Below are 13,537 nucleotides of genomic sequence, written 5' to 3' on the forward strand. Positions count from 1 at the left end.
CAAGTTCCTGGCGTCTCCCAGTGTCCTTGGGAGCTCAGCAACACTTCCGGAGCGGTCTGCCCCCAGCTGCAGTCCAGCTAGGCGGAGGGAATGAAAGAGACACCTTTTCCTTTCTCGAAAGGGCGTGTGCCTCTGGCTCGTGCGAACGGCAGTGCCTTTTAGATGAGGGCCTTAGCTTTTCAAGTACAGGAGACTGAAAATCAAGCCTCGCTCAGCCACTTTCCATTCAGGCTTTCTCCTGAAGCCAGTTGGAGGATTACGAGCCGGTGCTCTGAATTCCAACTATTTGGCTTCAGATCCTGGAAAGTTATAGACCCTCCTGTGCCTCAGTTTCCTGAGTGTGATATGGGAGAAGTAGTGTTCTATCTTCTCGTACGCGTGTTTTGAGGATTAAATGTGATGGGTACCTCAAACACTTGGCGAGGGGCCTGGTGCGCGGTAGGGGCTGGATGAATGCGGCGGTGGTGTTGGGGAGGAGGTGACAGGAGTGGGCCCTTCCTCGTTCCTAACTCGCTGAGGGAGGAGTTTGGGATGAGCTGTAGAGTGAATGTCTGGAGGGATGTTTTGTTTTGGAGGCGGCCTTGGAGGTCCAGATGGGATCAGATCTGCTGGGAGATGGAAATGACATTGGACTTGACCTCTACTTAGATGCAGTCTTTCCTCACACGCTAGTTGAGTGCCTACTGTGTGCAGGCCCTCTCCCTGGTGCTAGTCAGGAGTTTGAGGAAGAAGGCACAAGTCCAGCTGCCAGGCAACACTTCCCATTTCCTCTCTCTGGGCCTCAGTTTCCCCATATGCCAAACAGGGATAATGATCGCACTGTCCGTATCTCATGGGCATTTTCGAGCTTCGAGGCAGCTAACAGATGTGAAAAGCCTTTGCCAACCATAAAGCGTGGTGGCCTTGTGGGAGGATGGAGGCCAGTGTGTGGTGACACCCTCACGTGCTGAGGTGCAGGTGGCAAGAGCTGCAGGAAGGAAGTCTGTGTGGTCAGCACGGTGCTCTGATCGGACCCCATGTTCTCAGCCCATCCTGCCAGGGCGGTGGGTGGGGGAGCCATCAGTTGCACCGGAGCGTCACTGTCCTGTGCCAATTGTTCCAATCATGGGACATCCTGTTGTAAGCAGCCAGGGCTCCTGAAGCCTGACTTCCGAGAGCAGTTGTGCGTGTGTCCCAGAATCCCTCATGTGGCCATTCCCGTGAGATCAGCTTCCTGGCCCGGCTGCTGGGGCTCCTGTCACGTACCTCCCAGCCGCCATCCTGCCCCTCCAGCCGGGCTTCGGCAGGAAGGATGCAGAGCACTTGAAGGCTTCTCTGCTCGGAGTGTGAATGAACTCAGCTTCGAGCACCTGGGCGGTATCTAAAGCCAAACTTTCCAAACCAAAGCCAGGTGCCACCCCCAATGCCATGAAGGTTCCCCCGGTGCGGGAACAGGAGCCTCTGAACACTTCCATCATGTGACCTGCCGGGCAGCTGAGTGGGCAGGGGCAGGGGGTGCGATCTGTTATCACCCTTGAGGGGAGAAGGGAGGGGATGTCTCAGAGGTGCCGGCCCTGGGGGCTTCTAGTTGGTTAATTCCCCAAACATTTATTAAATGCCCACTGTGAGTGCGGAAGAGCATGCTAGGTGGGGGCTGGGCAACCCACACCAGCAGATCCACTGTCATCGTCACAGGCTGGGGCGCCGGTGGGGGGCGCACGGACACTGTGGGGTACAGAGGAAGGAGCACGTATACCTGGGGCCAAGCGGGGGAGGCCCAGGGTGTGACTCTTGGAGGAGGTGGCACATGAACCGAGTCTTGAAGGACAAGAAGGGGCTTATTCATTTGCCTAATGGGCCTTTCTTGAGTGTATGCTCTGAGGCAAGTGGAGAAACTGGGGAAGACAGTGTAGTCGGGGGTACACTGAGGCACGATGTGGCATGCTCCAGGGGTGTCGCTGGTGCAGCATGGCTGGAGTGGCAGTGCAGGAGGTCGGCTGGAAGGGTGGGCCGGGCCAGGGCACATGGACGCTGGCATCCCTGCTCTGGGGCATGAGCTTTCTCTGGGAGGTGGCGGGGAGCCACTGTAAGTAAGCAGCGAGTCCGATTTGCATCCTGCAAGTCCAGTTTGCATCCTGTGGTAGGCAGGGAGCAGGTGCGGGATGGAGGATGGACCTGGCCCTTGCCCTTGGGTGTGTGTCTGGAAAGGGTGCAAGTTGGAAGGGAGGTGTCGCAGGAGGGGTGGATCTGGTGCTGTGAGCCATCACAGGGGCCGCTGGGCCTTGAAGGACGAGCAGAGGCTTTGGCAGGAATGGGGGCGGAGGGGGGTGCCTTCCGGGTAGGACAGACCAGGATGTTTGAAAGCCCGGGGTCCCTCTCTCTCTGGAAGAGAGAACCGTCCAGAGCAGGAGAGAGGACGGGGCCCAGGGTCCAGGGCTTTGCACTTCCTCTCTTGCCTGAGACCTGCCTCAGGTCCTTCAGGGAATTTGTGGCTGAGGAGGAACCAGGTATTTGGGGACTGAGTTCTCCCTAAGCGCCTCCATAACTGACCCCCATGCTCCCCCAGCCTCCACCGCACTTCTAGAGCTTTTCTGGTCTGTAAATGAGCAGTAAAGAAGCTACTTCACAGGGTGGCTGTGAGCATGGCTGGCATAGCAGAGGCTGGACAGATGGCTCCATGGTGGCCAGAGTTCATGTTGTCACAACAGTAACCATAGTCCCCTTTCTGTGCTGCCCAGTCCTCATGAAAACACTCGTCCCAGGTGGATCACGCAGGCTCCTGTCCCCCGCCTGCCCACCGTTCTTGTCTGCTCCATCTGCTGGGAAGGCCTCTCTCCCCCGGCCCCACTTCAGAGTTCAGCTCAACACCACCGCCTCCCGCTGTCCTTTCCTGTCTCTTCCCCCCACGGGACTGTGTACTCTTTGAGACAGGCGCTGGGCTTGGGTCCCCCTCTGAAGACTCATTTTATGGACTCAACTAGCCGCTTCTAGAAACTCACCAAAGAGTCTGCGTGTCGGGTCCAGTCTCCTCTGATCCTAGTAAGGGGTTTTGTTTGTTTGTTTTCTTCTTTGGTGGAAATCAATACGTCCCACTTTAATTTGCCCTTTGAACACCCACAGTCTGAGGCCTCTCTGGGCCTCAATTTCTTTATCTCTAAAATGGGGGCAACAGTGCTTGTCCTTCCTGCCTCACTCCTCCTCCAGGGGCGCCTCACACCCAGCGGACACTGTACGTCTTCCCTGAAGGAACCCAGCAGGCAGGCTGGGCCTTTGACAGGGGACGGGCGAGCAAGGATAAGAACAGGCCCCAAATATCCAGCCTCACTGGAGGGGAGACCAAGTTGACACCTGGAGTGGATAGGCAGACTTGTTGCCGTCTCTGTCCCCGCAGAAGCTCTTGGGTTTGTGTCTTACTGCTTGTGGCATTTGAGAGAGTGGCCTGAAGCAGCCTAAGGTGCCCAGGAGCGTATGGTCCCTATCGGGGGACCCTGGTGTCACCTACATCCAGGGAGCGAGCCCAGGCCAGGAGCCCTAGAGAACAGTTGTCAGTCCTGAAAGCCCTGTGGGGAGGTCAGAGGGCAGGCAGCTGTGAGAAGGGAGGGGGAGAGAGAGGGAGGGGTGAGGGGCTATGCAGGGCAGGCGAGTGGGGAGGGCCCACCTCTGACCCGCAGCCCTACCCCCGGCGGCCCGCATCCTCCCACAGCTGCAGCTGTGCGGGATAGAGCCTGAGGGCAGGGGTGTGGGACAGGAGGAGGAGAGAAAGGAGGCATGAGCCTTCCGGGTGCTTTCCCTGTCCAGGATGTGGCCCGGTGGCTTGAATTTCCTTTCTTCACTTCGTGACAACAGTGGTCACTATTTGTGTGCCTGCAGTGGGCCAGCGTCCTGGACACTTTCCCTCCACTCTGTCCTTTCATCCTCACACCTACCCTGGCAGGTGGGAAGGGAGCCTGCCTGTCCTGTCCCTGGCCGCGCTGCTGTCCGTCCCGGGGCCCTGAGGAGGGTGGCTCCCCTGTGGGGCAGGGTGTCTTCCTTCCATCCGGCTGGACCCCGGGGTGACTCTCCTCCCTAACCCAGGTGGGCTTGTGGGTGCTGGCTGCTGCCCACTCCCCTGCTTCCTGGGAGTGCCACCCCCTGCGGCCTCTCCTCTCCCCAGCTGCAGCCCCCAGGGGCTCAGCCTACACTCCTGCTTTCTTTAAAACATGTAATCATTTTCCATACCACTTGGAACATGGGGAAAAGAAAAAAATTCCACATAAACCCAATACCCTCATCTACCCTTAGTATTTTGCTGTATTTTCTATCAGTCTTTTTTCTTTTTCTGCGCATAATTTTTACTCAGTTAAATTGCATAAATTGTGTCTTAACAAGCTTTCCTTGGGCCAAGCTTTGTGCTCCGGGTAGGTGTACAAGAGGCAGCAGCTGCTCTTAAGACGCTCCGACTGCAGAGCTGGCCCATCCGGGCTCCAGTCCTTTCTCTTCCACCTGCCGCAGGCCTGGACCAGGATGCCACACGCTTTTCCTGAGTTGTTAGAACTGTCACGGTCACAGCTTTTAATGACCACATGATGTTTCTGGGGTAAATGTATGAAAATTTACAATTCCTCTGACGCTGGATAAATTGAAGCTGCTTCTGTGTCTGTGTCAAAATGAAAGTTGTTATAATGCACGTTGATGCACGCACCGTGTCTTCCGTTTTGGGAGGTTCTCCTGGGACCAATTGCCACGCCTTCCCTTGGGTTCCCCCCCTCTCACCTGGCTAGGGGAAGGGGTGCAGGCCCCTAGCTCCTCCATCCTTAAGTTCCCAAGTGCAGAAGGAAGAAGGAAGTTGACGCAGGTCCAAGCATCCTCAGATCATCCGCATTTAATCCTCACAATGCAAGGGAGGTGAGCACTGTCCTCATTTTAAGGGAGAAACTGAGGCTCGTGGTCTGCTCCCACCACGTCTTGTTACCAATCCTAAAAGGAAGGACATTGCAAAGCTTTGGGGCATTTTCAAAGCTCTGCAGTCATGGTTCTCTGAGCCGCAGATTCCTTATCTGGAAAAGGGGAGTGATTGAAGTAAAGAGGCTAATAATGTTTATTGAGCATTCGCTATCTGCTGGCTTCTATTGTTGGGCACTGTTGCGGTCCCCATGTTACAGATGAGGTAACTGAGACACAGAGAGGGTAAGTAACTTGCCCAAGGTCACACAGCCGGTAACTGGTGAGCCCAGGACTTGAATGCAGTCTTGCTGCAGAGCTGTGTGCTCAGTGCCTCTGCTTCATGCGGTTTTGTGAGGATTAAATGAGATGGTCACGTGAAGCACTTAGCTCGGGGCCTGCTGCCTCGTTAGTGCTCAGTAATCGTCTCTTGGTGTAATTGTCATTGTTGACCCTACTCCCTCTCTAGATGATTCTTTGTAGGCCTGTTGCTCTTCCATTTATCCCTAAAGTTGATCCCCTCCTCAACATGTAGGCCAGGGTGTGAACTAATGTCCACTCAGATGTCCATTATCCCCTGGGTGCCTGTACACTCTGTCCTCAGTGTCTGACCCCCTCTCTTGGCAGTGAAATCCTAGCACAGAAGCAAGGGCGGCCTCCAGCTGATTGTCACCAGGCTTTGGTGGCACTGCCTTAGGAAGGCAGTGTGCTTTCTTGGACCCAGGAAATAATGAGACATCTACTTCTGTCATCCAAATTGGGGACAATTTCCACAGCAGAAACCGTGACCCTGTGAATATGAAACGGAGAATTTCCTCCCAAACACTTGTTCACTGTTTCTAAGTCTCTGCATTCACTCTCCTTTCCGAGGAGCTGTGCTCTCTCAGAGCTCCCTGGGAAACCAGTGGTGGCAGGCACCAAAGGTTTTAGACAGATGCTCACAGACCCCCTGTCCCCTTGATGGAGAGCAAGACGATCCTGGTCCCCTTGCAGTATCTGGTAGATAGGGGACTCTGGTTTTGTTGGTGGAATTGAAATGACCCGCGCCAAGCTCTCTGAGTTCCAGAAAGTCGACTCTGTATTTGTGGTGAGCAGCGGGCCCCCCCCCCACCCCGTCAGCCCGAGGCGGGATCGCCAGTCATGGGCGTTCACAGCTGTCTCTCCTTTGATCAGTGCGGCTCCGCACTCCAGATGAGGAAACTGAGTTTCTGGGGAAAACTGGGTCAGGGAGCAGGACACTTCTGGTCACCTTTGCACGGTGGCAGCTCTGTGACTTCCCACCAGACCTTCTTGCCCCCCGCTCAGTGCTGTTTCTCTTTCTTTCTCCTCCTTTGCAGGTCCCTCCAGGCCCAGAATCGGGAACAGCGCCGGTGGGGTGCCATCTGGGTGTCTGTGCAGGAACCCGCTGCACCTGGTGAGGTGGGCATGGGAGACCGGGCACAGCTGACCAGAGACCCCGTTTTCTTCCAGACTGAGGGGGAAGGCGGTGGGGCCTCCGCACCTGCCCCGCGGAAGATGCAGTTTTTCGGCCGCCTGGTTAATACCCTCAATAGCGTCAGCAACTTGTTCTCAAACCCATTCCGGGTGAAGGAGGTGGCTGTGGCCGACTACTCCTCGAGCAACCGGGTCCGGGAGGAAGGGCAGCTGATTCTGTTCCAGAACACTTTGCACCGCACCTGGGACTGCGTCCTGGTCAACCCCAGGAACTCGAAGAGTGGATTCCGGTGGGTAATGGTCAGCTGTGACACACACTTCTTTCCTTCGACTCCTCCCAGAAATCACACTGGAGGTGCCTTGGAGAAGCAGCTTCTTTGGGTCTACATGTGAGGGGTCTGGAGAGGGGTGGCGGAGGGGGACTGCTTCCAGAATGGAGGGAGGAGCTTCCTAGACCCCGCACCTTCTGCCCATCGGGGCCCTGCAGCAGGCAGGGTGTGGGGATGGAAGACTGGGCTGTGTCCTGCCTCAAGGCTTGGCTCACGCAGGTGGAGTGGGGAGGAAGGACACGTGTGCTGAGAAGGGTCAGGTCAGGTAAGGCCCAGGGGTCACCAGTAGCCCTGATCTTTAAAGGCAAGATGGTCTTGGTAGGGGGTGGCCAAGGTTTGGTCAGGAAAGCCTGTAAGGGGTGGACAGCTGTCACTCCCCAGGGCATGCTGGATCTCCCATGGGCTAGAGGAAAGAGTAGGAAGCCAGGACAGCGCTGAGGGTACTGAGCCAGCTGCAGGGCTGGCTAAGAAAAGGGGATGGGAGTGGCCAAGGACCCCAAAGGCAGGGTCCAGAGGAGCTTGGCGGACTGTGTTGACTTGGGTTAGTACTGAGAGCCCATCCTCCACTCATCTGTCCAGCTGGCTTTTCCTGTCCTCCATCCATTCAACATGCCTCGAGCACCTCCAGTGTTTCCGGAGCCCCAGCCCTGGGCTAGCCCCAGCTGGGCTGTGAGATGACAGAACATGCTCTGTGCCTTCAAGGAATGTGCAGTCCTTGGGGAGAGGCCACCTGCCAACCAGGCGTTATAATACCATGTGAGGAACAGTGGGGACACCAGGAGGTGATGGCTTCCTGATGGGCTGCTCCGTGCCTGGAGAAAGAGTAGGAGTGTGTCTGGCAGAACAAAGTGGATAAGGTTGTTGCAGACCTGAGAGGCATGGAGGGGAACCTGCAGGCAGCTGGCTCTGGCTGCATCCCGGGTGCGTCCAGGGCTCTGGGGAGAGGCGGGGCTGGAGGGAACCTCCAGGGTTCATTCTGATGGAGGAGGCGTGGCAGCAGGAGTCTCAGAAAGCTGTGAGCTGGCAGTCAGGGTCCAGCCACCAGGAGAAGAGCAAGGCAGGGATCAGGGCCCCAGCCACTTGGGAGAATTTAGGGCCTGGCTCCAAAAGGAAACTGAGGCAGAGGTGCCTACAGTGGGCAGTTGGGCAAAGAACACAACTCCATGGCCAGGTGAGGTACAGTTTTGACACACAGGACTAGTCCAGACTCTGGGCGCAGACAGACCTGAGCGGCTGGCCCTCCGCCTGGCCTTGGTCAGGATGGGGTGGGCTTCCACCTGCAGCGCCAGAAGCCCTGCACAGGCCTGCAGCTGAGGGCTGCTGTTTGGACTGCGCAGCTGGCCAGGCTGTGGGTCTACTCCGGGGAGGGCCATTTGTCCTTAGGTTTGAGGTGCCCTGCCCTGGGGGCTTCACCACCCTCCACGTGCACATCATCTCTGAGTCACTTGCAGTTATCCTTTGACAGGATTCCCGATTCGTCTCAGTGAGCTTGAGCCCTACTGCAGGCAGACTTCCATCCCAGGGGGTTAAACCCTCTGCCAGCAGTTTATTAACTACACCTGCACTATTGTACCCTTGATTGGGTGGCACTTTGTAGTTTACAGGCTTTCGCATGTGGTCCGTTAGCACATCCTCCAACGGCCCGTTGAGGTACGGAGGGCAGTGTGGCATCTTATGGGGATGGATGAGAAAACCGAGGCTCGAGGGTGAGAAGTGATCCATCCCGGCTAGCACAGGAAGGAGTGAAGAAACGGAATCTGTGTCTTCTGGTTCCTAATCCATTTCTCTTTCTGTGCCGCTGTGTGTTTTCGTGTATTTAGACCAAATAAGGAGCATTACTGGGTGGGGCTTCGAGCTAAACACAGGTCTCCTCTCAGAGTTCCTGACGTCCCTCACTTGCCTCTGGAGGCTTTTTCTTTTTCTCTCCAACCTGCTGTCTGCCCTCCCTCACCCCTTCAGCATTTGCGTTTCAGCAAATGGCATCACCATCCGTGTACGTGGTTGCACAATCCAGAAACCCGGGAGTGATCTTGAGTCCTCGGGCTCCCTCACCCCCAGATCCAGGTCACAAGTGTATCTTGGGTCTGCTTCTTCTTCTCTATTAACTATGCTTAGGTTCAGTGTGAGTGATAGAAAGCCCAACGTAATAGTTGTTAAACAGGATAGAATTTTAACTCTCTCCTAAGTGGCAGCTGCAGCAGGTAGGGCTGGTGTGGCTGCTCTGCTCCTCGAAGTCCTTAGGGGCCCAGGCTCCTTCCGTCTTGTTGCTCCAGCATGTGCGACCTCCATTCTCTAGGTCTCCATGTGGTCCCAGGTGGCCACACCAGATCCAGCCATCACATCCACCACTTTAGCCAGCAGGGTGGTGGAAGGGCAGGGTAAGAAGGACACTTTCCTTCTTTTTAGGGACACTTCTCAGAAGTTGCACACGTGCCTTCCACCTAAATCCCATTGGCCAGGACTTAGTCACATGGCCACAACTAACTGCACAGGAGGCTGGGAGGCGTAGTTTGTATCCCGGCCATGTGTCAACCCAAAATCAGGGATCCTCTTACTCTCCATTTTGCCGCCAGCTCTCCCCAGCCCATGGTGGGCAGCCCGTGGACTCCTACTGCACCTGCCTCCCAGCCCGTGGCCCCGCCTGCCGTCTTGCTCTCTTCCCCTCCTGGTCCAAGGTGCTATCAGAATGATCTTTCCGGAGGGCAAATCTGATTGCTCTCTCCTGTTTAACTCCTCAAGGGCTTCCTATTTCCTTAACAGATCAGGTGCTTCTCGTGGCCTAAAAGGGCCCCTCATGGGGCCTCGCCTCTCCCTCTGGTCTTGGCTCTTGCCACCCTGTGCTCCTGGCCTTTGCCCTGACTCTTACCTCAGCCTAGAACACTTTCCCCTTCTTTGCTGGCCTCGCTTCTGTCTGCCTTCCTGGCCTTCAGGCAGGAGCAGATGCTTCTGCTGTGTGTCCCCAAAGCACCGCATCCCTGTGCCCAGTAGAACGCCATCCTGGTAGACCATAACCCCTGAGGGTGGGGGCTGGGTCTGCCTCGTTCACCTCCTGTGATTCCCCCGCACCCAGTAGGGTGCCTGGCACATATCAGGTTTGTGAGATGAATGACGTATTGCTTCAGCTTTAACAGTATTTACTGAGGGCCCCTGTGTGCCAGGCTCTCTGTCCCAGGGGGCTGGGAGACTGGGATTCTGGGCCGTCGAGGGAGTGAGCTGAGAAGCAGGAGTGGAGGTTGGAGGGTAGGATGCTGGAGATGAGGTTATGAGGAGTTGCAGAAATGGTAATGCCAAGCAAGGCCTAGGGTGTGACCCAGAGTGAGGGCTGCAGTGGGCGGGGGCGGGGCGCTGTGCCAGGGCCCAGGGGTCCTCACAGGGGTGCTCACTGCAGGGGTCACCCCACTGCTCTGAACACCCTGCAGTTTGTAGAGAGAAGACTCGGTACAGTAGACTTGCTTAATGTCTTCTCCTTTATTTGCTAGAGGGCTTTGGACTATCCCCAAAGTAGTTAAGTGTGTTAGAGGTGGCTGTCACAGTCCTGCTTCCAGCCTCAGGCTCCAGGTACAGGTGTTCCTGTTGTTTGTGGCTGCTGTCATCTGGCAGGCGTAGCTTCAGGTCAGGGAGGGAATCAGCATCTTCTCAATCCTCAGGTTTTATTGCCTAAGGCCTGGGAGGCCCACAGCATCCCTGCTGGGTGGAGAGTGGGACCCGGCTGATGCCGATGGCATCAACAGCACCAGTGACGTCTGCGTCCTGTTAGTGCATACCACGTGTGAGGCACTGAGGTCTCCATGTTAAGTCCTTTTATCCTCACAGCAGTCCCAGCAGGTGGGGGTGTTATTGACCCCATCTCACAGAGGAGGAAACACAGCTCAGAGAATTTAAGTCACTTGCCGAGGGTCACACAGCTGGTCAGTAGCAGAGCTGGGTTCAGACCCAGGCATTCTGGCTCCGGAATCTGCCTCCTCCTCCTCCTGCACCAGGGCCGCCTTGCGGGGTGGCCAGATGGGCGGGCTCAGCTTGCCTGGGCCCATCCTGCGTCCCCCTTGACATATGGTCCAGGGCCCTGGCCCTTCTGGGGTGAGCCCTGGAGTGGTCACTGGGAGCATTGCTGTGTACCTTGTGGTAACGTCCATACTTCTGTTCCTGATGCCGATTAATCATTTACTGTTGACATTTCCTCGTGGCATATGATGTTTGACGAACCCTGCAGCTCCTCACTGGTATCTCAGCAGAAGCGGGCTGCGCATCCCAGGAATCCTGGGAAGAAGGATCAGAGCGTGTGCGACATGTGGTCTTTGCTTCTCGAAAGAGGTCTGCCTTTGAGGCCCTCTGCACTTCTGCAGTGGGACTGTGCCGTGAAACTGCTCGTCAGGAAACCTCAGATGGGCTGGGTGGCCTGTGTCCTGGCCACATACCTGTGACTTGCTTGTTCACCCATTTGTGCAGCGCACAGCCCATCTTCACCGAGCAGAGCTGGATGCGGCAGGTCTCTGCCCTCATGGAGCTGAGGCAGTGGCCACAAAGGTGGCTCTGAACCCGGCCTCTGGTGGGATAAGTGTTGTAACGGGCTCGTATAAAGCTCTTAGGTTCTGAGACAGACCTCACCCCACTCCACTGCTGTCTTTGCCCTCTCTCGTCCCTCTGCTAAGAGTGCTGTCCCCCTGCTTGACCCACCTCCCTGGGGCCCATGCCTGAGCCTGTCCTCAGCCCGGTTCTCCCTCAGCACTGTCCGTGCTTCCCCAGCGCCTCTCGCCTTGGATGGCCACGTGTCTGCATATCTGCCTCCCCCACTAGACCACAGAGCTCCTAAGGGACAGCGCCCAGGTCTGAGTCGTTTCTCCTGCTGGGGATGGCCAGGTCCTCAGGAGGTGTGCGGTAGAGATCTGTGGCCTGGACGAATGAATCCGTGGCACTGAGGTAAAAGTGTGCTTGACAGGAGGAATCGCAGAGGCTTCTCTGGGGTGCTTGGGTTGGAGATGGACCCTAAAAGGTGAGGAAGATTGCAGCAGGAGAAGGCATGAGAGGGAGGACGCTGCAGGGGGCGGGGACATCACACCCAAAGGCATGGAGGGGCAGACGGAGGGACGGACCAACGGATGGACAGAGGAGCACTTTGGAGAAGCAGTGAGGAAGGGCTTGTGCTTGGCTTTGAAACTGGAGAGTGAGAACTCCTCTAACCTAATGGCACTTGGCTATTATTTTTGGTCCAGGACCCACTGGAGAGTCCAGGGGACCCTCTCCTCCCCCAAATGCACATCCACATGTTTGCACACAATTTCACGAGGTTCACAGGCCCCTGAGGCTTATCCACAGGCCACTCCTACCAAGGCTGAGGCTCCCCAGAGCTGACGCCAGGTGGCTTTACTCTGGGGGCTCAGTTCTAGAAGAGAGAGACACAGCCCCATGAGTCCTCTAGATCCTCAGCCTTCTCTCTGCGGGGTCACCTCCTTGCTCTAACCCAAACCGCGCTCTGCCCTGAGGACACTCTTCCCCTGCAGGCCTCTCCAGAGTTCCTCTCCCTGTCTGTCTCCCACTGGGCCTGGAGGTGGGACGGGGTCCTCCTTGCCCCTCAAGCTTCAGGCTTACATCATCCTATGCTACCACCCACTCTCTCTGCTGGTGGCAGGCATCTGCGACCCTGGGGCGCTCCTCACATCCTCAGAGATAGGCGCCCTGGCTCAGAGCTCCCCATTGCCATCACTACTCCTGTCTTGACTCTTGGTGATGGTAATACTCATGGGGTTCCCCTTCTCACACCCAGGGCTTTTGGTGCCTGACCCCTCCTGGTCCACGTGGCCGTTCCCTGGACCTTGTCATCACCAGTAACAGCAGCTCTTCCTTAAATACGAGTTTCAAGCACCCACCGCTTTCCCCTCTCTGCTTCCTGTCTGTCCAGCTCCTCCTCTCTCGTCCTCTGGATGCCCAGTTCCTCTACCCCTGCAGACGGGGCTGGTCCTCCCACCTTCCCAGTCCCCCTCCCTTTCCTGGACTTCACTTCTTCCCCAGCGTGAATGCCATGGCCCATTGGTGTGATTACACGCTTGCACACACTCTCTGCCCTCCTCTTGCTCCCTCTCTCCATCACATTTGCTTGGGGAAACCCTGGCACCAGTTAATCCCAGTTCTCCGCCGTGGCTGGAGGAAGAGCCCTCCACGCCGCCGGGCTGCACTCTCAAATCACGACGTGAGTTGCTGGGGCCGTTCTCCCTCCAGGTCCCCACCATCTCTCATCCTCTTCAGGGCGTCGTTTCAGCAGTTCTTTCCTCTTTGCTCCATAATTTCCCCTCTTTGCTAGATATTTTCCATTCCTGTACAAATGTGCTGGGGTTTTTTCTTTTTAAAAATAGTCTCTTTCTTGCCTCCACTTGACCCTCAGGCACTGCCTATATTCAGCGATCTTCAATTCCTGTCCTCCTGTTCTCTTTAAACTTTTCAAAGATAGTGACGTGTAATACCCACATGGGAAAGCACAGCTTCGTGCTTTCTCGCAGATACCTCTGCAGCCACCGTCCTGTCAAGAATGGGACTCTGCAGCAGCCCGGAAGCCCTCCTTTTTGTCCCCTTCCCCCGAGGAAACGTAACGAGCAACTTGACTTTTATGGTAATTGCCGTTGTGTCCGGCTGCTTTGCTCGTTATTTTGTCTGTGAGGTTTGCACGTTTTCGTGTGCAGCTGTGCCACTCGTTTTCAGTGCAGTGGCGTTCCACTGGGCAACCACGTCGCAACTTTATTCATTCATTCTAGTGTTGATGGGAACTAGGTTGCATCTAGTTTTCATGGTGCGTATCTGCCTGCATTTCTGTTAGGCATCTGTCTAGGAGCAGAATTGCTGGGTCAAGCCCTACGGATCCTCAGCTTTAGCGGGTCGTGCCCACG

At 56.2% G+C, this 13,537-nt stretch overlaps 1 protein-coding gene across 10 annotated transcripts in view; it reads left to right on the plus strand.

The window, feature by feature from the left end:
* PLA2G6 (phospholipase A2 group VI) overlaps nucleotides 1–13,537 on the plus strand; it is a 55,726-nt gene that overhangs the window by 2,854 nt on the left and 39,335 nt on the right. For 4 of the 10 annotated variants that reach the window (XR_011502594.1, XM_014851269.3, XM_070506887.1 and 1 more), the window contains exon 2: nucleotides 6,237–6,623. Coding sequence is in view for 9 of the 10 variants with exons in the window: in XM_014851269.3 (XP_014706755.1) it covers nucleotides 6,325–6,623 (299 nt within the window). In the remaining variant the exon portion in view is untranslated. The remainder of the gene's footprint in view (nucleotides 1–6,236; nucleotides 6,624–13,537) is intronic. The other 6 variants (XM_014851274.3, XM_070506888.1, XM_070506890.1 and 3 more) reach the window with 2 other exon arrangements.

This window comes from Equus asinus, chromosome 4 (assembly GCF_041296235.1).
Source record: "Equus asinus isolate D_3611 breed Donkey chromosome 4, EquAss-T2T_v2, whole genome shotgun sequence".
Taxonomy (NCBI): domain Eukaryota; kingdom Metazoa; phylum Chordata; class Mammalia; order Perissodactyla; family Equidae; genus Equus; species Equus asinus.